The sequence below is a fragment of the Podarcis pityusensis genome, assembly GCF_964106645.2.
Source record: "Podarcis pityusensis genome assembly, chromosome: 16".
Taxonomy (NCBI): Eukaryota; Metazoa; Chordata; class Lepidosauria; order Squamata; family Lacertidae; genus Podarcis; species Podarcis pityusensis.
Genome location: NC_138041.1, coordinates 14,033,260 through 14,056,076, shown reverse-complemented (window position 1 = coordinate 14,056,076; position 22,817 = coordinate 14,033,260). Strand labels below are relative to the sequence as shown.

The following is a 22,817-nucleotide window of genomic DNA, read 5'->3' as shown; positions in this document are numbered from 1 at the left end:
CAGGAATCATAGCTAAAAAAAGAGAGAAATGATAATAATGACTTTCCAAACAGTCTAAGGTAGGCCAAGGAAGGCATCTTCTCTGAGTGCTACCTGGCCAGAGGTGCTAAACTGGAATCAAATTGCCATGCGCTCTGTTGACAGTACAGTTTTAAAATTATGTTGAAAGAGGCAAAACGTTTCTTTCATTAGGGTAATAAGGAAGCATTCAATTTCCAACACTTTCCAAACAGGCCTGCAAAATAGCACTGCATGGAACCCTGGAAAACATCTGGCAGTTGGGGACAATACTGAGCTAGTGGTTTAAACCAGCTCTTTATTCAGGATCGTGAGGACTAGACTCTTATGTCATTTTTATTTTATTTTATTTTTTTTAAAAAATAATTTTTATTAAAGTTTTAAACAACAAAGAAAGAAAAGAAAAACATACACAATACATATAGCAAAAACACAAAAAAAACAAGATTCAACAATAAAAGAACAAAAAACATAACAATTAAAAACAATATCTCTTTTCCATTTCCGTTTTTTAGTTACTTATTTTCTGGACTTCCTCATACCTCCCTCTTTTGTTTTCCAATCCAAATTGTTTGTCCAGCAATTTCTTTTCCACTTTTTTAATCCCAATCTTTAGCTTTAATAAGATATTGAAATATATAACTTCAACTTCTTTAAACCTGATCTTTGATCTTAGTATCATATAACGTTAAAATTTTCCCTCTTAATGTCAAATTTCCATTTCTTTAAACATCTTTAATCCTAATCTTTAATCTTAGTCTATCGTTAACTTTAACCTGTACAGCTGGAAACCGCTTATTTTCAATCCAACATCACTCTAACATTCTTTAATTTTGCAATGTTTATGAAGATAGTCTTTGAATCTCTTCCAATCTTCCTCCATCGACTCTTCTCCCTGGTCACGGATTCTACCAGTCATTTCCGCCAATTCCATATAGTCCATAAGTTTCATCTGCCATTCCTCCAGCATGGGAAGTTCTTGTGTCTTCCAATACTTTGCGATGAGTATTCTTGCTGCTGTTGTTGCATACATAAAGAAAGTTCTATCCTTTTTTAACACCATTTGGCCGACTATGCCCAGAAGAAAGGCCTCTGGTTTCTTAGGGAAGGTATACTTAAATACCTTTTTTAATTCATTATATATCATTTCCCAGAAAGCCTTAATCTTTGGGCACGTCCACCAAAGGTGAAAAAATGTACCTTCAGTTTCTTTACATTTCCAACATTTGTTATCGGGCAAGTGATAGATTTTTGCAAGCTTGACTGGGGTTATGTACCACCTGTATATCATTTTCATAATATTCTCTCTTAAGGCATTACATGCCGTAAATTTCATACCTGTGGTCCATAACTGTTCCCAGTCAGCAAACATAATATTATGTCCAACATCCTGTGCCCATTTAATCATAGCTGATTTTACCGTTTCATCCTGAGTATTTCATTTCAGCGGCAAGTTGTACATTCTTGACAAATTCTTAGTTTTGGGTTCTAACAATTCTGTTTCTACTTTGGATCTTTCCACCTGGAAGCCAATTTTCCTGTCCAATTTAAATGCCTCCATTATCTGATAATAATGAAGCCAGTCTCGCACTTTGTTTTTTAGTTTTTCAAAACTCTGCAATTTCAGTCTATCTCCGTCTTGTTCCAAAATTTCCCAGACTCTTATGTCATTTTTAGGGGAAGGGCCACAGAACAGTCCCTGGTTCAGTCCCTGGCAGCAACAGGTAGGACTGGGAAAGAGACACGGTGTGAAATCCTAGACGGCAGCTGCCGGTCAGTGCAGGCAAAATTAATCCAATGGGCAAATAGTCTCACTTGTGGTGCCTCCAGACAACCTGTTTGCTGAGCATTCGTCCTCAATTGCATTCGTCCTCAATCCGCCCACTGCCGATATGCAGCCCCGCCCCCTGACAGGTCACCCCTGAAGGAATGTCGCCCTCTACAAAAGAATATAGGTTGCAACTTCCATGAAAAGCTTGCATTGCCCTTGCCAAGCCACCCAAACATTTTATAAGGGAAGATCTCTACAGGGCAAAGGAACAAAGGAACCTGGGTGTCATAGCTCATGTCCCAGAGCTCAAAACAAGGTAGAAGTTCTACAGTGGTACCTTGGGTTACAGATGCTTCAGGTTACAGATGCTTCAGATTACAGACTCTGCTAACCCAGAAATAGTACCTTGGGTTAAGAACTTTGCTTCAGGATGAGAACAGAAATCGCACGGCGGCAGCAGCGGTGGGAGGCCCCATTAGCTAAAGTGGTGCTTCAGGTTAAGAACAGTTTCATGTTAAGAACGGACCTCCAGAACGAATTGAGTTCTTAACCCGAGGTACCACTGTATTTGCCAGACACAAGTAGGGCTGAATGAGGCAGTTCCTAAGTACAGTGGATGCTCGGGTTGCGAACGTGATCTGTGCGGGAGGCACGTTCGCAACCCGCAGCGCCGCGTCTGCGCGGGTTGCGATTCAGCAAGCGCCGAAACCCGGAAGTAACCCATTCCAGTACTTCCAGGTTTCGGCGCATCCGTATCCTGAAAACATGCAACCTGAAGCGTCTGTAACCCAAGGTATGACTGTATAGCTTCCTGCACAGCAGCCTCATTGCTTTGAGTTGCCTGTCGAGCATTCAAATGGGAACCGCTCATCCCAGCTAATATGAGGTCAGGAAGGAATTTATCTTCATCTTCAGCAAAATATTTCATTTTGGCCATTTTTTTTTGTGGGTTTTTTTTTTTTTTTTTGTCTTCTTGAAGATCATTTTGGTCAAAGCCTCTGCTCACAACCCTTAGTTGGCTCTTCTTGTTTAGCCGCAATAAAGTTTTTCCATCTCTTCTGTTTTAGCACCTGAGAGTTTCTCGTTCGTTTCTGTGCTTTCTGAGAAGCAGCGCTTGTGTGCAAAGGAGAAATGGGCAGGAAAGAGACAGAACAAAGGTCTAGCCCTGCTTTGAAGAAAGAAGGAAGGAAGGAGCCACGGCGGGGAATGGGTGGGGGGAGCGGGGTGGGGAAGGATCCGGTTGGTTGGTAGGAGTCAGGAATCCCTTTGAGTCTTTCTGCTTCTGTTCCAGATGCCTCGGCCAATTCCCTGGCAAAAACATCTTAAGAACTTAAGGAGAGCCCTGCAGGATCAGGCCAAACACTTGTGTAGTGCAGATTCCTTGGGGAAGCCTGAAAGCGGGACCTGAGAGCAACAACAATTCTCCCCACTTGCAGTTCCCAGCAACTAGAATTCAGGGGCCTGTTGCCTTTGACAGCCGAGGGAGAACAAAGTCATTATGGCTAGTAGCCATGGATACCCTCACCCCCCATGAATTTCATTAAGCTTTTATATCAGCCCAACACACACACACACACACACACGGCTGGACAATTATATATATCCAAAACCATTTTGTGAAGTCAATTTTTTGCTATCAGTTTCATAATTTCTGACCTGGCAACATACCACAGATCACAATGTGTTTGGCTGTGTGCTATGTGAAAATCACAATGTGGGGGAAAACCTTGAAGCCAGCCAATGCTTCTCTTCGATTTCTGCAGCCCCTGTTAACTCTGATGGCTCAGCTCTCCCCTGCCTCACGCAGGCTGGGGCGGGGGGCAGAGAATCACAAGGGCAGGCACGGCAAGATGGGAAAAGATGGGAAAAACCGTGAAGCCAGCCAATGCCTCTCCATAGCTCCATGCTTATTTCAGGCATCGTGATCTATCGGTACTGTATTTTTCACTCTATAAGACACACTTTCCCCCTCCTAAAAAGTAAGGGGAAATGTGTGTGCGTCTTATGGAGCGAATGCAGGCTGTGCAGCTATCGCTGAAGCCAGAAGAGCAAAAGGGATTGGTGCGCACCGATCCCTCTTGCTCTCCTGGCTTCAGGGATAGCCCTGCAATGCCTCCTCAGCAAAGAGGGAGGAAGGCTCCCTCTTCGCTCAGGAGGCTTTGCGTTGCTTTCTTGTTTCTTGTTTTCCTCCTCTAAAAACTAGGTGCATCTTATGGTCGGGTGAGTCTTATAGAAAGAAAAATACGGTATATCACGATGCTTAGATGGTGATATCTCGATGTTGAAAACCAGTTATCGCCCCGCCCTACGGTTCGCCTCTATAATAGTCCCATCCTTATGTCAGACATTGTGATTTATCCATATATTGCAATGTTTAGCTCGTGATATATTGCGTTGCTGAAAACCAGGTATCGCCCGGCCTTACAGATACCACCACTGCTACAGCCTCCTCAAAAGTAACAGGGAAGTGGTCAGGACAGTGGTAGCCAACCGAATGTTTGGAACTCCCATCAGCCCCAGCAAGCATGGACAATAATATGAGGACAATGGAGGTTGTAGGGTTTGCGATCTGCCTTCTAACTGCCATCTCTCCCTCCCCTCCCCTTCCTCCCACCCCACCCCAAAGCAGCATTTCCTCCCTTCTCAGTCCAAACAAGCAAACCTCAGAGACAGCTGGTCTCAAATTAAAAAGCCAGGCCTGGAAGCTGGAGGGAGGTATTTCACTTTGGTGTTTTATTGGATGTTTCTTCCAGAAAGAGAGGAGCTGCCGTCAACGCCCAGCCCCAAACACGGAGGGAGGGGCACGCTGGGCAAGCACAATCAAAACTGCCGCAGGACCAACAGGGGGCTGGAGGGGGAGGGCTCCACGCCAAGTGCCCCCGTCACTAGGGGCAGCGATGCTGGTATGATTTCAAGGTAACTGCAAGCAAGCCCTTCTCCCTTCCACCTGCTGCAGCCCAAACTGGGGTGGTTCGGGGTGGTCTTTGCTGCTCCGAAGTCCAAGAGAGGGAAGCTGTGCCTGTTCCAGGAGAAGTGAGAGAGCCAAAGTCTGCGCTGCTAGACCTTGTGCACGGAATACTTGCCCTTCTGGAGTTGCGAGACGTAGATTTTGGTCTTGCTGCCGTCTTCCCTGCGCAGCCAAACCTCCCCAGTGCTGATGGCAGTGATCACAGCCCTAGAGGAAAGGGAAAAGAGTCAGGGATGGCCAGGCAGAATGTGTCTGTTTTTTGGGGCAGGGGGCCAAGGCAGCATCTCACACAGGCCCTGATCTCAACATGCCAGCCGTCTCCAAACCTCACTCCAAAGGAACGCAGCTTATACCAAGTCGGACTACTGACAATGGCTCTGCAAGGTTTCAGAATGGAGTCTTTACATGGAGATGGGACCTGGGACCTCCTGGATGCAACAGAGGTTCTATATCGTGCTTCTATGACCCTTCCCATCTCTCAGGGAGAGACGGGAAGCAGGGGCTGCTCTTTTAGGTGATGCTGGAGCTCACCCTCCTCTCCCTGAGATGGTCCACTCCATCCTAGCTGGTTGCAAGGAGAAGTTTGTTACTTTGGGCCAAACTGGGTGTTAACCAGAAGCGAAAGGAGGCCTCTGCCACAGGCCAAGGCACCAAGGTTCACTGAGAGGCTGAACTTGCTCCCTCCCCAAAAGAATATCAGGGCAAGGAGAGGGACTGGCTGGACCCCATCGACTGGTCAAGTAAAGGAGAAAGTGCCCTGAAGCTTGCTGTCTTCTGTTCTTTTTAAGTCAAGCCTGAAAGCACCAGGAGCTGCCTTATCCTTTTCATACATATGCAGCCAGGGGCAGAGACCATTTTGCAGCCCAAGGGCCATGTTCTGTTCTGGGCAGCCTTCCAGGGGCCACATGCCAGTGGAGAGGGCAGGGCCAGAGGGGAAGTGGGCGGAGCAATAAAGTGTGCTATTTTCTATGCCCACAGACCCCACCCCTCTGTCAGCCCTCCAAGCATTAACTGAGAGGCATTATCAGAGCTCAAGGACACTTTGCAGCAAGGCAAAAAACATTCAGTGAGGGTGTGAAACAGGACCAGTGGCAAAGGAGGAGGAGGAGAATGAAAAGCCTGGGAAGATTCCTGAGTGCTGCAAAAAGAGACTTGGAGGGCCGCATTTTGTGCCTGGGCCTTGAGGTTCCCCACCCTCTGATACAGACCATGTTAGGTGCTTTGTAAGTTATACTATACTGCTACTGATGTTTATTTATTTAAAAGCATTCATAGAAAGTGTTATTGTTTTTTTAAAAAGAAGATTCTAAGCGGTGTGAAACATTTAAAAAACCATCAAAACACAAAAAAAATGCAACATGAAAACAGCAAAACAATTGTATAAGGGCGTATAAAAACAAGAATACAGACAAATGAAGACAGGGTCTTACGGGCTTCGAAAAGCCTGAGCAAAAATTATAGGTCTTTATAATAACACTAGTAATACATATTTGCAATTAACAATGCTGCTTTTAAGGAAATGCAAATAGCAGCTTGGGGCAAGGGAGACTGGTCATGGGGTCAGAGCAGGCATGGAAGGGGAATTTAACCCTTTCCTCCCCTACTGCTGTGTCCTGAGAAAAATATCCAAAGATTGTATATCTGAGGGCAGATATACTGTCTTGTCACTGATCTTTAAACTTGGAATACCATGTACAGTTTCTGGCTGCCCTGTCTCAAAAAAACAATATTGCAGAGCTGCAGAAAAGGGCAACGAAAATGATCAGGAGATTAGAGGAATTTCCAAGAAAGGTTACAACACTGGGGGCTTTTTAGCTTAGAAAGAAACATATAAAATTATGCATATTTAGGGAAAGAGGACAGAGAGAGGTTTCTCTCTTTATTTCTCTCTCTCTCATATAACATTTGAACCCAGGGACAACGAAGAAGCTGAATGCTGGAATATTCAGGACAGAAAAAAAGAGTACTTCTTGACACAGTGCATAGTTGAACTATGGAATATTCTACCGCCAAAATGTAATAACAGCCACCAACTTGTACGGCTCCAAAAACGATTGGACAAGTCTATGAAGGATCAGACTATCAATGGCTGCTAAGGATGGCTCTCTCTATGTTTTTTTTGTGTGTATTACAGATAAAGAAAACCTTCTTTTATCAGGCAGTTTGCCCCTGAATACAAGCTGCTGGGGATCTCAGGATTGGGAGAGTTCCTATGGGCATCAAGGCTGGACACTGTGAAAACACAGTGCTAGGCTAGATGGGCTCTTCTCGTCTTTTATCTGACTGGCTTTATAAATGCACAAGATAACTATCCTCAGCTGCAAGCTCAGGCCAGGATCTGGGGCGTCCTTCTGGCTGCACCCACCACACCATCTGCCCCTCCTCTTTTTCATCACTCACTGGACAGGTGCCTCGTCCCCAACTTGCAAGGAGATGCTCTGCCCTTTGACGTAGGCCTCGCCTTCGTAGTAGAGCTGGCCGTCTTCACAGTGAGCAGAGAACAGGGCAGGGGATGGCAGTTTCTCGGCCTTCACTGGGCCTGAGGGAAGGAAAGGATATGGTGGGATGGGGAAGTGGAAAAATCAGGGCCAATATGTTCTAAGCAACATTCTTATTCTCTCTGGGGTTTTTTCCCCAATGAATGTCTTTTTTTTGGGTGTGGGGAACCTTTGACTCCCCCAGATGTTGCTGAATTGCCACTTCCATCATCGCTGTCTGTGCCTGCAGGGGCTGATGGGACTTGTAGTTCAGCAACCTCTGGAAGATCGAAGGTTCCCCACATGGGTTGTTGTATCTAAAGGGGCACCTCTCCCTATACTAACCTGCCTGTGCCCTTCGGTCTGGGGTGGGGAAGCCCATCTCGATGTCCTACCACCAGGGAGGACATTGTGCCTTCTCTGTGAAGGTGCCCTGACCGGGCACCAATTTTAATTGCATCCCAGCACCAGAATAAGATCCACGTGTTGGACATTTATGAATGGTTTCTCACTGTGGTAATGTGTATATAATGATTATGATTGGGATCTAACTGCTGATGATCTGTTCTTGCTGTTGATCATTCTGTTAGAAGTTTATTTCTTTCATTGTGTTTCATTGTTGGGATTTGCTCATCTTTAATTCTGTGGTTACCTGCCTTGGGATTCATGAGGGACAGATATAATTGAAGTGCTTTGTGTTTTTAAAAAGTATTGAAAGGACGCTATATTTTTAAAAACACCAAGGACGGATATTTTTACTTGGCTGATTATGTTGTTTGTTAATTTCCTCCAGTCAATTTTATGGCACATATTTGTCACTTTTTAAAAAGTAAAACTGTAAACTGCCCAGGCATAAATATCATGAAAGGACGCGTATGAATGCCTTAAATAAAATATATAATGAAAAATAATCAGTGGGTTGGGGGGGGAGGAAACAGGGAGGAAAAGTCAGATAGCACCTGCAGTTTAAACTCAAGGGTGGGGTTGATTGTGCATTCTACTCATTCTGCAGATTTTGTGCATGCACACATCCACTCAATTATGACAGCCATGATCCAATATGCAAATTAGCCTATCTTCATGTTCCATCATTTATTCTCCCCTTCCAAACCGTACTTCCAAATAATTGGGCATTTATGCAGAAAGGAACAGAGAGAGGGCAGCTGGGAAGGACTGGAAGAGCAGAGCAGTCAGGTTGCAGAAGACAACAGATGGGGTAGGGGGCGGGAAGCTGTGCAAGGCCGAAATTCAGTATCCCATCTACATCGAAACCCAGCTTCTAAGCTGTCACCAGACAGTGCTCACTTGTTTTTAAAAATATAATCTTTGCGGCCATAAGGGCTAGAAACCTGATTTAAAAACAAAACAAAACCCAAGATTCTAAGGAGCACCAGATTCCATGAAAAGACATGCACCCAACACACACAAACACAGGGGGTGGGGGGGTCCTGGCCCTGTAACCCTCTCCAATGGACCAAGCAGACAGAGGCTGCCTGCCTTTGAACCACTGCTCAGTTGGGCTTCTGTATCCTCCCAGACATTCAGGCACAATCAGGACTTTATTGAAAGGCAGGGGAAAGATCCAGGACCACACCCCCTCCTCCTTGCAATGAAGAGAGAGAAAAAACAAGGCTCTTGCCTTCTAGTTTCCTCTTCGGCGAGGACACAGCCGCTTTAGCCTGGGAAGAAAGAGATGAGTGTAAGAGGAAGTCACACTCCCAGAGGCCCCTTGCTGAAGAAGTCCCTTGTCTAGTCGGCTGGGTAAAGCCTGCAGACCTCCAAGGGAGAGGCTCATCCCAAGCTAGAAAAAGGGAACGAGGAGGCCCCCCAATACCCTAACTCCTCTTTTGCAGCACTATGAAGTCCCAAAGGGACTATACACCCTTGATCAGAAACACAGGAAGCTCTCTTCCACCAAGTCAGGTCTTTGATCTGTGTCAGCTGAGGAACCTGTGAACCTCCAAATGTTGCTGGGACTCCAATTCCCATCAGCTCCTCCCAGCATGCAACAGTCAGGGAAGATGGGAGTTTGGTTCCCCATCCCTTGTCTACAAGGACTGGCAGTGGCTCTCCATGGACTCAGACGTGGGTCTTCCAAGCCCTACCTGGGACATTCTATAAGCAATGCAAATCTTCTCGGTAAAAGGTAAAGGACCCCTGGATGGTTAAGTGCAGTCAAAGGCGACTATGGGGTTGCAACACTCAACTCGCTTTTCAGGCCAAGGGAGCTAGTGTTTGTCCACAGACAGCTTTCTGGGTCACGTGACTAAACAGCATGACTAAACCGCTTCTGGTGCAACAGGACACTGTGATGTGTGCCAGAGTGCACGGAAATGCCGTTTACCCTCCCGTCGCAGCGGTACCTATTTATCTACTCATGCTGGTATGCTTTCAAACTGCTAGGTTGGCAGGAGCTGGGATAGAGCAACGGGAGCTCACCCTGTTGCGGGGATTCAAACTGCTGACCTTCCGATTGGCAAGCAAAAGAGGCTCAGTGGTTTAGACCACAGCGCCACCTCTACCACTGAGCTATGGTCATTCCCTTCAAAATAAAGACTCTGGTCCCTCATTGTTCTGGATAAACAGCTGGTTCAAACAGGAATGGAGGAAGCTACTTTATACTGAGTCAAACAATTGGTCCATCTAGCTCTGTATTTTCTACACCAGTGTTTCCCAAACTTGGGTGTCCAGCTGTTTTTGGACTACAGTTCCCATCATCCCTGACCACTGGTCCTGCTAGCTAGGGATGATGGGAATTGTAGTCCAAAAACAGCAGGAGGGCCAAGTTTGGGAAACCCTGCATTAGTGTGATTTCCCATGACCAGCCTCTCCATGAAAACCAAGGGCGAGTTCTCCAGGCTTCCCCTCTTCTGCTCCCAGTCTCAGAGACACTTCAGAGTCCTCATTCTCTCCCTTCACTCCGATCAAGGTGACACGGAGAAGCCCGTTTCTCTCACCCTTACCTTTTTGATAGCTGTCCAGTCCTCCATGATATCCATTTCACGCAGCATGTAGACGATGTACGGGCGTGGGAAAGACGAGCTAAGGGAGAGGTGCCTGCACCCCAGCAACTATGATAAAAAATATAACTGGGATTCTATTGTCCATCAAGTCATCTAACTGAGGGAAGAACTTTGTGTGCCTGGCCCTGGATGCTGTCACCAGCTCTGCTCTTGGATCTGAATGAAGACTGGTCTTAAAGGCAGACAAAACTGCCCCTGGCATCAGCTACCACTTGAAGAACTTGTGCTTGAGCTTGGCTTTTACCTCCTCCCTCCTCCCTCCTTTAACCTTGTGTGCCATGTCTTTTTAGACTGTGAGCCTGAGGTCAGGGACCACAGAATTGGAAGGAGCCCAAAGGGTCATCTCGTCCAATGTGGGAATCACAGCTAAAGAATCTTAGAAATGATATTTTTAAAGCAGCTCTTGAGACAGCCTGTTTGGGTAAAGGGCAGGGAATAAATGCTGCCAATTAAACGCTACTCATCCCCACTCACCCATTTTCCTGAAATAATTTTGGGCAAGTGCTTAACCCGCTTCCCAACACAAACACTGCATTAGAAGCTGTCCAAAGTCGCTCTGCTGAGCTGCTTCTCTTTGCCATATGCTGGGCACCACAGCCTCCTCTAGGGAAGAGCCATCAGGGTGTGGGGTGCACAGAAAGGATATCGGACACCAGTGGTGCTTTCTTCCTCTTGCCAGGCCGGAGTGGGTCCCATTCCTTTGAGCTGTGCTTCGGTCGAAGTTTGTCATCCCACCATTCTAGGGGACGGAGAGAGAGAGAGAGAGAAAAAAATAAGCCCAAAGGGGAACCTCAGCATTGATGGCCATCGATGCTCCACCGACCCAAATGGATTCAATGCTGGGTCGGCATGGGGTGGGCAAGTAACAGGCATTTATCAGAAGACGATTTGCAGCACCCTCACCAAACCACGGTTCCCAGGATGGGAGAATGGAGCAGCTTCAGGAAGTGTCAGGGGCCACATAAAATGAGGTTGGGGGCCAAATTCAGGGCTGCAGGTTTCTCCATCTGTGGGTCAAGGCAGCCTTGGTTTTTTAAAAAAAGGCTTTGTGCACCATCGTTAATTCTGCCGAGTTACCCGCAATGACGACATCTCACAACCCAGGAAGTCAGCACACTGCTGAAAGCAGAACTTGGCAACTTCCTCCTCCAGGCTAGATGACACTTTTGAAATACATTTTTAAAAATCAGCTTTTTGGGAGGCCTGGCAGCAGCTCTCTCTGAGGGTTTAGCCAACTCTTTCCATCAGGGGAATGAACCTGGGACCTTCTGCAAGCAAAGCAGGTGCTCTGCCACTGAGCTATGGGCCCCTCCCCATAGAAGGGACAGCGTCTGCTTGCTCCTCCGGACTGACCTGAAGTGAGGCCCACACTGTGCCTGTCGTCCTCCAAGCACTGGATCCGTTCCAAGAGGCGTTCCTGAAGGGTGTCGAACAGCAGCAGCTTCTCACTCTGGTTGGGTAGAAGGGCGACGTCACGTCAGGATAAGCCAATGTGGTGCCCCCACCCTGCAGTAGTCCTTGGACTACAAATCCCATCGACCCTAGCCAGCATGGTCAATTGCCAGGGGTGGCGGAAGTTGCAGTGCAAGGACATCCGAAAGGCATCATGTCAATTCTGTATGATAAGAATGATTTTATTACAGTTGTACCTCGGAGGTCGAACGTTTTGGCTCCTGAACGCCGCAAACCCGGAAGTGAGTGTTCTGGTTTGCAAACGTTCTTTGGAACCCGAACATCCAACGCAGGTTCCGATTGGCTGCAGGAGCTTCCTGCAACCAATCGGAAGCCGTGCCTTGGTTCCCGAACGTTTTGGAAGTCGAGCGGACTTCTGGAACGGATTCCATTCAACTTCCAAGGTACGACTGTATTTATATGCCACCCATCTGGATGGGTTGTCCCAGCCGCTCTAGGTGGCTTCCGACAAAGTATTAAAACCCTCAAACATTAAAAACTTCCCTATACAGGGCTGCCTTCAGATGCCTTCTAAAAGTCAGACAGATGTTTATTTCCTTGACATCTGATGGGAGGGCATTCCACAGGGTGGTATGGATTAAGTGCATCTTCCCCTTCTTCTTTCTTCCCATCCAGTTGGGGATTGCTATTGATTCTACAGCCAGCGCAACATCTAAACCTAATATTCAAGCTTTCTTGGCATGAGCCCAACTGGGTTTCTCCCCACATCACAATAATTTCTGCTCGCTGTCTCACAAGGCACCCAGCTGTTCCGTTTAATGCCCAGGCAAATTTGCACCTGGTTTTATGCTCTCAGAAAAAGCGTGGTCTCCTTTCGATTTATTAATATTTCTCTCCTGCCTTTCCTCCAAAGACCTCAAGGTGGTCTCTGTAATACTCCTTCACCAATTTCATCCACACGACAGCCCAGTGAGGCAGGCTAATGCGAGCACGAAGGACCGGCCCAAGGTCACCCAGAAGGCCTGGGCCAAAACATTTCCCACCCCTGGGCCTAGGAGTTCACGTGGTGGATCAATGGCATATCTGTGAAAACGCTGATCGGGGCTGTGTTTGCAAAAAAGAGAACTGGAAACTAGACTAGTTCCCCGCCTGCTCGTCTTCAGCTAATTAAAGGCAGGGACCTTTTTTCCACGACAACCACCAATCAGTTCTGTAAAGCTGCTGGTCAGCAGAAAGCACCACTCAGGCTTCTTGCTGAGGAACCCGGTTGTTTGTTGCTAATTATTGTTTGTCGAGTGCACCGTGTGGTCCTGCAAGCTCCCACATGCAATTCTCGTATGCAAGCTGAAACCCGACTCTGGAATTCCAAGCTGGGATACGCAATGAAGTAGGAAACAGGGCACACTCAGCAATGTCATGTTTTTGAATAGAGCCCATGGAGCAGCCCTCCAGATGTTGTTGGATTGCAGCCCTCATTGTCTCCAACCACTGGGCATGCTGGCTAAGACTGCTGGAGTCAATCAACATCTGGAAGGCCGCCGGTTCCCTGTCCCTGGGGGAACTGAAGTCACATTCACGGCACATTTTGAACACATGGCTTCCCCCCAAAACAATTCCGGGAACTGTTGTTTGCCCCCTCAGAGCGACAAATCTCTTAACAAACTATAGTTCCCAGGATTAAAAGCATGGTGTGATATTATTTATCTGCTGCATTTATATCCCGCTTTTTCCTCCAAGGAGCTCAAGGTGGCGTACATGGTTCTCCCCCTGCCCTCATTCAATCCCCACAACAACCCTGCGAGGTAGGGTGGGGCTGAGAGGCAGTGACTGACCCAAGGTCACCCGCTGAGCTTCATGGCCGAGTGGGGATTCGAACCCTGGTCTCTCAGGCCCTGGTGCGGCACTCTAACCACTACACCACACTGCCTCTCACATTAGCCCCATTAGAGCCTCTGCCCATATGCCTGTTAGAGTAATAACAGAGGAAGCTGCCGTATATGGAGTCAGTCCATTGGCTAATGTAGCTCAGTATTGTCTACACTGACTGGCAGCAGCTCCTCCACCCTGCATATGAGATTTTTGCATTCTGCCTTCTTGCCCGAGAAGTTTGTGATGAGGCTGCTTTTCCGGCCCCCGCCAGGATTTGAAAGCGGCACTGAAGGGAGGGAGATGGGACCAAGTGGGGCTTCTCACCTCCAGGTGCTGCTGTGCTCCCTGCAGCTCACAACGGTGCTTGTGGTGGATCACCTCCAGGCAGAAACCTCGGTAGATCCCTGCAGAAAGGCAAAACGTTGAAGCACTGTTCATAAAACCAGGACGGTAGAGTTGGAAGGGGTCCTGAGGGTCATCTAGCCCAACCCCTTGCAATGCAGGAATCACAGATGAAGAATCCCTGACATGTGGACATTTAACCTCTGTTTTGAAACCTCCAAGGAAGGGGAATCTACCGCCTCCCGAGAGTGTCTGCCATACGGTCTAATGGCTCTTACTGTTCTCCATCCTCAGAAGCTCAACCGGGGCTCAGCTCCACCACCACTTCCTTTCAATGCAAAAGACCAGCCACGGAAGAGAATGCCTCTGAGCACCTACAAAGTGCATCTGCCTCCTTTGCAGCACAGCCCATCCCTGCGTTGAGGCAGGCATGGCTTCCAGGGAGACACAAGCCCCTTGCAGTCTAGTTCTCATTTGTTTTCATTGATTTATAAGGTGGGGTTTTTTTACTATAATATTTCCAGACTGGTTGCAACAACACAACGTACCTTTAGAAAAACAAATAAAACCCTCTGAATTGCAAAAGAAGCAAAACTTTCCCAAATGGAACATTACAGTATAAATGAGACAAAAGAGGCGAGTCCCACGATACAAAATACCTTAAGCATCATGGACAAGTATAATGAAGTTTGGAACTGCTTTATACAAAATACAGTAGGTTAAAAACGCTAACTACTAACTGTTAACAATTGCTATAGTGATGTACTATTCTTTTTCCCTTTTTCTTTCTTTCTTCACTTTTTAAAATCAGAACACGTCTAATAATAATTTTATTATTTATACCCTGCTCATCTGGCTGGGTTGCCCATCACTATGTGGTTTGTTTGTTTGTTTAAAAATAAATATTTAAGGACCAAGGCCAGGGTAAAGAGGCACATCTGCAGTATATGGTGAACGCTGTACGAGGAAGATAACCCATGCACCTCTTCCAGAAATTAACCCCAGCCCTAACTCCAAATGCCACAACCTGGAAGCCATCTCTCCACCAAAGCTGTTATGATTGCTTACACTCTGGCTGGCAAGAGTGGCCAGGGGGGTTCCTCACTTACCAGCCACTTCAATCCGAATCTGCATGTGGTTCTGCAAGACCCCGAGCGGGTCAAGGTACTCTGACGCTTTCCCCGCCATCACGTCCTCCAGCTTTGCCTTCACCTGGCTCAGGCGCTCCTTGAACAGCCTGCGAGAGCGGCAGCAGCAGCAGCAGCAGCAGACAGGTTAATCAGAGTTGCCACAAGAGCTCAAGGTGGGTGGTGGAATTCCCCCCCCCCCCATGGTATGTGGGGTGGCGGGGAAGGGTAAGTTAGTATGACCACACTAAATTAAAATATGCGAGCATAGAAGTTGTACTGGAACTGGAAAATGTCAAGGTTAAGCATTTTTCAGAACAGCAAAAAACCTTGGGTGTGTAGAGCATACAGTATGCAGGTTTCAGGAATGGAATTATATGAACAGTGAAAGAAAGGAGAGGCAGATTGGAGCCACAAATTGGGGACACTATTGCCTAATGGACTCATAAATTATATAGACTGGATGACTTAACTTGTTGTGGGTGGGGGGGTGTTCCCCCACTTAAGGAAAAAAATATTTTCTACTCCTGCAAACCGTAGGGTTCTGCTGAGCAGGACAACATCCCCCTCTTGTTTCTCTGTACCCCCGTTTTGGCTACACAGCCAACATGCTCAGCACCCGAGTTCCCTATTAATGTATAATGAATATGTAAGGGTTATGCTTTAAAACAGGAAATGGGCAGAGAGCCTTTGGCCCTGCAGATGCTGCAGGACTACTTTGCCCATCATCTCTGATCTTTGTCTGTACTTGCTGGGGATAATGGGAGATGGAGTCATCTGGAGAGCCAGGTTCCACATCCCTGCCCTAAAAGGCTGTGTGTGTGTGTAAATAGAAAATATAAGTGGGCCTAGGAAAAAAGAATTGTGGAAGGAAGGAACATCTCTGAAAAACTGACCCAGGGGCGATGCCAGCCCCTCAGAGTCAGCATCTGTTTGGGGGCTTATATGAGACAACAATCTCATGGCTTGCACATTCCTACTAAATAAGATTTTATCTGGTGACATTTATGAATACTTGATATATCTTGTATATGCAATAAAGAACCTTGTATCCCACCATGAAATATATTTCATTCTTTTTTAATCCTTATTTTTTTATCTTGTATTTTTCTTCTCCCTGCCTTCATGCCTATTTTTGCAATGTTTTTTGGTCTGTTGTTTTGTTTATTGTATTTGCACATCTTTTTATTTTTTGGAAGGAGAGGAATTACAAAAAAATATATATTGAGGCAAGGAAGTCAAACAACAGCAAAACCCAGTGCAATGAGAACAATTAGTTCCTTTGAACATTTGGGAAGAGAACAGCAGATGGGGTAGTTCCCTGAGATGGTCCAGGAACAGCCATCTGATGATGTTTTTGGCTGCCTGTCTGCTTGCTTCCTCCTCCTCCAAATTGTCTCTCAGAGGACAGTGGATGCTCACCACTAATAGCATCTGTTCCTCCTCCGCAAGTTTGTCTCATCCCCTTTTAAAACCTGAGGCAGTGAGTTCCACAAATTAATTTGCCTTTAAGCAGGGAGTAAAGATTTATTTCCGGCAGGCTACTTTTTCTAAAGAAGCTCTGCGATCCTATTGTGGGGTTGAGCATCTGGGCGCTGCCTCTAGTCTTCAGATCTTTATATGCTTCTTTTCCAAACCTTAGTGCACAAAAAAGCAGGGCCTCATTTGCGCTAGTCTCAAATCAAAGTTGCATTTAACTCTTTTCGGATATCTGTAGGAAGCACATACATTTACACAGACTCTTTGCCAAGCATCCTAAATTTAGCACACCTTCAAATTTCCTTCTTTAAATCTAAGCGATAAAAGGGAAGTGCATGCTATTGAGTCATCACGAATTAAAAATAACTTACGCCATCCCAGCAAAAATGATCTCCAAGTAAAGCTTTGAATTTGGAATGCAATGTTTGAAGCACACCGACACTTGATTTTCCTAATCAAAAAATTCAGTTCATTTGCTTTTGGCTACTGGAAGGACTCTTGAGATATTTATACAGTGTCTCTCTTTTTTTAAGTTTAAGTGAGTTATTGGGCAGCAGGCACAAGAAACCACAGTGAGCCAGAAACCTTAAGGAGGATGAGGCTCATCTTGCAGGGTTGTTGAGAGGGTAACTGGGGGTGGGGAAGCACCTTGGAGGAAGGGTGGGCTTAAAATGTAATAAATAAGTACAGGGGAAAGAGATGGAAAAAACTCACTTCTCTTTGACTTCAGAGAACTCCTTCTCTAAGTCTAACATCTCATCTAGGCACTCTGAGCGTCTCCGTTCATAATCTTCATCGTCCATCTCTGCAGGTAAAAGAGACAACATGTGTCACCTGGCTCCTCTGAACAGGTCTTGCAGGGCAAGAAAATTCAACAATGCTCACTATCTGGGATCTCTTTCCGTTCAATGGGCTTAAATCAGTGGGGAAGGACTGTAGGTCAGGGGAAGATCACCTGCCCTGCACACAGAAGGTTCCCACTCCAGTCTCCAGTAACTCCAGATAGGACTGGGAGAACCTGCCCCCCTGCCCCATTTGAAACCTTAGAGAGCTGCTAAACAAACCAATGGGTCTGACTGAGTAGTATGTTTCTATGTTCCTAAATCTAGAACAGCATCAGGGAAGAAAGGGTTGCAAGCTTTTCGAATTGCACAGAATTTTCCCCTTTTGTTTTCCTACCACAGCGAGCAGAACAGTGGCGGGGGGACTTCAGGCCTGTGGATCTCATTAGGCCCCACCAGGTCTCCCCCTTAGCTAAAACCGTTCTAGCCAAGCCATGCCCGACTGCCTTATACCTGAAACCATACCGATGGGAGGTGGGGAGCAGGTTTGCATTGAACCAAATGTGAGCCCACTCTGGAAGGCTTGCATATGCCATCTTGGTAGACAAGATAACCCCAAAACTAATTGGGAGTTGTTGCAAGAACGAGCTCGCTTAAGTATATTCACTTGCTTTGATACATGCTAATTGGCTTGCTTTGATACAACTCTTATTTGTGGGCCTTGGGATGCTGGGCTCTGGGCCCAGAGAGGGGAGCTGTCTGTAAGCCCTGGGTAGTTGCCCACCTATGCCCTCATGGGCCAGGTGGAGGTTCTGGCCAAAGTGATGTATTCGGCTTTGTGGACCAGTCATGATTGCTTGCTGCTGTGGTGTTCATCCCGCATCTGTCAAGGCAGCAGGGCTCTCTGCATGCTGAATTGTAAGTTTACACCTTTCTTTAATAAAGCACTAGAACTGGCCGTGTGTTTTTGACATCCTTCTTTGGTATCCCTGCATCAGACCACTCCCAAGAGCCCTCTCTTGGGCAGGTGGATCAGAACAAGGTGTAGATCTGCAAAGCACCATGCACAGTGCTGCTTCTCAAGCCTGGCCATCTACTGATCGTCATTGGCATTTGCAAGCAACCACCACCCAATTGTCAGGGCTTGCAGTGTGTCCCGTGCAGCTTTTCGCAAGCCCCGACAATCAGCTGACAGCACTGCACTTTGCAAACCCCAATGATCAGCTGATCACCCACCCACCTACCTGTCAAACTCGTCCCACTGTGAGTGGGTGGTGTTCTCCACCCCCGCCTTAGAAAGACCACAGAGGCTAAGTCAGATTGTCAGAGTAACAGCTCTTTAATCTCTTCTTTCTCCTCTTCTTATGCTTTCTCTGTCTTTTTGTCTCTCTTTTCCTTTCCCCCATTCTGCCTTTGTTCTTTTTTAGATTAAGTTGCTGTTTTATTTTGGTGTATTATATAAAGATGCTTTGCAATGGGCAAGAACTTTTGTGTGGTTTTGAATAAGTATCAATATTTTTTATTTTATTTTTTAACAGGGTGTTAACAGAAAAAGAAAGGGAAAAACTCAGTCCTCCTTACTACTGTTTCCAATTGCTGGTAAGTAAAAGGAAACCAAAAATTATTCTAGGGTTCAGATTTGTATCCACCTGTCAAAGTGACCCGTGGCAGGTAGGGAAGCTCAGAATCCAGCCCCTGGGTCAGATCCTGCTCCCTGTTGTTGAACTCTAGTTCCCATCATCCCTAGACAGCATGGCCAGCAGTCAGGATTTATGAGAACTGGGAGCTCAACAACATCTGGAAGGCCACACGTTCCCCACGCCTGCTCTAACTGGAGATGCCCACTATGGTACCTGGGATCTTCTGTGTGCAAACCATCTGCTCTCCCTCTGTACCATAGGTGTTCCCATAAAAAGGTAAGACAATAGGCTTTGTGGTTCTGAACAGCTCTGTCCTGTCTGCACTGACTTGCAGCAGTTCTCAAGGGTTTCAGGCAGAGAAGAGTCTTTCCCACTCCTACCTGCAAATGCCAGGGACCACACCTAGGACTTCCTGCATGGAAATTGCATGCTCTACCCTGAAAGAAGGAGTTGGGAGGCGTTTTGCTCCTGCCAGCTACCTGAACTCTCCTCTTCTGATTCAGATTGGCTGCCGCTGCGCTCGTCCTCGCTCTCTTCTTCGCCGTTCATCTCTGTGGTCGAGTCTCCTTCCGCCTCCATCTCCTTGGGCAATGGCTGCACAGGCATTGTGCTCTGCAGAAACAAGAGGGCCCAGGCTAAGGAAAGGAGGCTAGGCAACAACCAAGCAGCAGAAAGGTGAATACGGCACCAGGCCATCATCTTGACAATAGCAAATTATGATATACACGTATTCCAAAGGGGACCGTGCTAAGCACAGGAATGGGTTACAAGCACGGCACTGAGTACTTTGAGTGTATCAGCGGGAAATGCGGCTTTGTGGTCCTTAAGGTTGCAAAGGAGGGCTGGCAGGTACAATAACCGGTAAATTGTCGCCAGCAACTAAGCAAGCTTCTAAGCTGAAAGCCTGCCCAATTAATATACCAATTACATGCCAAAATGGCTTCTCAGTGGACTGCAACTATAAAATCAATTATAACATCCATACATACACACAAGAACAATTCCATCAGAGCATCAAAACAGCCTTAATTAATATGTACAATGAAAAAAAGCCATTTATAAGGCAGGACAAGTAGAACAGTTTTTTGCAAGATCAGAAGTTTAGGGGACACTTGCCTAACCAGGTGTCTTCAGAAGCCAGTGGAAAGACAATACTGATGGACCCTCTCAATTTTTTCCGCATTACCCAACATAAGGAAACGTTTACATTTTCTCAAGAAGTGTTGCTAATACAGAGTTTGGATTTTGTTTTCTTTTTTGCACATACAGGTTTAACCAAGCACTTCAGTCTGAAGGAACTGCTAGACAGGTGTATTTCCCTGACACACAGAGAACCTAAGAACCTGGCTGCAGGTTACATTCATCAGACGCTTTGCCCACTGAGAAGCATGGAGGCTTGCCAGAAAATATAAAGAGCCATGGTGTCTACGTTCTACCTCCACTATTGGAGCTAGCATGGCTCTGCATATCAGTTGCTGGGAATCACAAGTGGGGAGGGGGTGCTGTTGTGGTTGGGTCCTGCCTTCAGGTTTCCCATGGGCCTCTGGCTGACCACTGTGGGAACAGGATGCTGGACTAGGTGGGCCATTGGTTTGATCCAGCCACCTCTTCATATATTCTTAAAGATGGAGGGCTAGCTCCCCTCCTCTCTCAGCTCTTTATCTCATAAGAACACAAAAAGAGCTCTGTCGGATGAGGCCAAAGGCTATTCTAGTCCAGTACTCTGTTCTCACAGAGGCCAACTAGATGCCCATTGTAAGAAGCCTAAGTGCAAGACCTAAGTGCAAGAGTAAGACCTAAGTGCAACAGCCCTCTCCCTACCTGTGATTCCCAGCAACTCGTATTCAAAGGCTAATTTTGCTGCTGAATGACAAATTAGGGGCAGCTATGAAGGCAGCCAGGGGTTCCGGCTTCTGTGTCTTTGCCCATAACCACCTCCTCCTTTCTCAGCCTCCAGAATCCTCAACCATCAGCACCTTGCTAACACACAACGCCTTCAGAGGAGTTAAATCAGGCATAGGCAAACTCGGCCCTCCAGATGTTTTGGGACTACAACTCCCATCATCCCTAGCTAACAGGACTAGTGGTCAGGGATGATGGGAACTGACGTCCGGAGGGCCGAGTTTGCCTATGCCCGATAAATGAAACGTGCAATCAGGGGTTCCCTTCCTTAGGACAGGGGTGGGGAACTTTTGGCCCTCAGGACATTGCCAAGCTCCAATTCCCATCAACCCCAGGCAGCATGGCCAAAGGTCAGGGGTGATGGGAGTATGAGTCCAGCAAATGTCTGAAGTGCCACAAGTTCCCCAGCTCTGTCTTGGGACCTCTCTCCCCTATACTGGGAACATAGAAAGCTAGCTGCCTGACCCCAGGTCAAACTTTTTGGCCATCTAGCCAAGCCCTGTTGCCTTTGACCAGTGCTGGTTCCCATGAAAAGCGCTTTCCCCTTCCTTGACTACCCTGGAGATGCTGAGGACTGAACCTGGGACTTAACCTGCGTGCAATGCACCCGCTCAGCCCACCATTTGCTCCAGGAACCCTCCCAGCACTTTTTAAATAAGTGCTATGAGGGCCCCTGTAAGACAGGAAACAAGGGCTTCTTTTAAATCAAGAATAGGAGACCAGATGCTGTTGGGTGCCAACTCCCATTAGTCCCAACCAGCAATGGGCAGTGGTTAGAGAGGACAGATGTTGTAGTTGGAAGGGCAAATTCCCCAGCCAGGCTTTAAAGGGGAAGAAAGAGGCGACTAGGGCTGCACTCCAAGCCACAAGTGCCTGGGAGTAAACCCCACTGAACTCCGTGGGGCTGGGGTCTGAGTTAACATGCATAGGGCTGTAGCCGAAATCAGTGTCAGCCACTGCACGGTAGAGGACAGGAAAATCAGCACATCTCTCTTTCCCAAGCAGTGGCGACTGGATATGACTGGTTTGTGGAGCAAGAGTGAGAGAGAGGAAGGAAGGAAGGGGAGCTGCACCTCTTGAATGTCTGCCTCTTCAGGCAGCTTTTCAAGTCACAACTTATTCCTCCTCCCAGAGCCCTTTATCCCTCCATTTTGAGTGCAGTTCTCCGCCCAGCTAGAGGTCACTGGTAGTGATTTTAAGGTGGGTTTTGGAAGGGTTGTGCGTGTGTCTCTTTCTCACGGTTCTCTTAGGAAATCCAGAGACGATCCTGCAAGCGCTGCTTCTTCCTCCTTTGCAGTGAAAGGCACCATTTGGCAAAGCAGACATACGAGCCCCGACATCACCACCCCCGCCATATCTAATGGTCTTTCCCGCACCCCGATAACATTTGCTTGGTAAGAACAATCCAACAGAAGGACCTGGGGGGGGCACATAAATATAGCAAACCTTACCCCCATATTACAACAGACTCAAGCATGTGCCCGAATGGATATCATTTAGGGGAGAATTGCCGAGCACTTCCAAGAGGGCAAAGAGAAGCATTTTCTCCCCCTATGTCGCACATGTAACACTGAACTTAAGTGGGAGAAATCGGTCATATGCGAACACCCCCGCCCCCGGGTTGTAGTGTGCTGGCCCGTGTAGTCCCCCTTCTCTCAAAGCGGGGGAAATGCATAAGGCTGGAATGGGCGGGACCATCATTACCCACAAAAGGGGGGTAATAGGGAAAGTCTGGACCCCTCATTACCTGGGGGAGGGGCTGAGGAAGGCGCAAACCCCGCTCTGGCTTTCTTCAGCAATCGGAAGTCGTCCTCATTCGGCCCCGCCCACCAACGCTAACCAATCACAGCGGCTAGCATTTTCTAAGTACCCTACACTCGTCTATGGTGCTGCATAGCCGTCAAGCTCTATGGTTCCGTGAAGCACTATGGGAATCCGGAAGCGGAAGAAGGGTATGCGTTGCCGTAGTAACGAGACAATAAAGAAAAACTAGAGAAGCGAAGGGG

At 47.1% G+C, this 22,817-nt stretch overlaps 1 protein-coding gene across 6 annotated transcripts; it reads right to left on the bottom strand.

Moving 5' to 3' along the window:
- Positions 1-4,500: 4,500 nt before the first annotated feature.
- BRMS1 (BRMS1 transcriptional repressor and anoikis regulator) lies at positions 4,501-22,717 on the bottom strand. Of its 6 annotated transcripts, none has more exons than XM_080985806.1 (11): positions 22,559-22,717; positions 19,389-19,521; positions 17,202-17,292; positions 14,991-15,118; positions 13,864-13,943; positions 11,611-11,707; positions 10,904-10,996; positions 10,198-10,262; positions 8,874-8,913; positions 7,158-7,296; positions 4,501-4,964 (listed from the first exon to the last, which is right to left on the bottom strand). In XM_080985806.1, exons 2-11 carry the CDS (start codon positions 19,513-19,515, stop codon positions 4,847-4,849), a joined length of 978 nt encoding a protein of 325 aa, XP_080841932.1. In that variant the 5' UTR covers positions 19,516-19,521; positions 22,559-22,717; the 3' UTR covers positions 4,501-4,846. The 6 variants fall into 6 exon arrangements, with proteins under 6 accessions (XP_080841932.1, XP_080841933.1, XP_080841931.1 ...); XM_080985807.1 differs by having other exon boundaries at positions 19,389-19,558; positions 22,559-22,686; XM_080985805.1 differs by lacking the exon at positions 22,559-22,717 and adding an exon at positions 22,263-22,448.
- Between the last annotated feature and the right edge of the window lie 100 nt (positions 22,718-22,817).

What these genes read in the sequence shown, in the direction of transcription:
- BRMS1 (XM_080985804.1), bottom strand. Translation starts at nt 22,137, where the DNA reads ATGTCTGCTTTGCCAAATGGTGCCTTTCACTGCAAAGGAGGAAGAAGC. An exon ending in GAAAGCACCACTGGTGTCCG is followed by an intron (nt 10,263 to 10,903) that starts ATATCCTTTCTG and finishes CGTCTTTCCCAC; the next exon opens with GCCCGTACATCGTCTACATG. An exon ending in ACTGGACAGCTATCAAAAAG is followed by an intron (nt 8,914 to 10,197) that starts GTAAGGGTGAGA and finishes CTTTCTTCCCAG; the next exon opens with GCTAAAGCGGCTGTGTCCTC.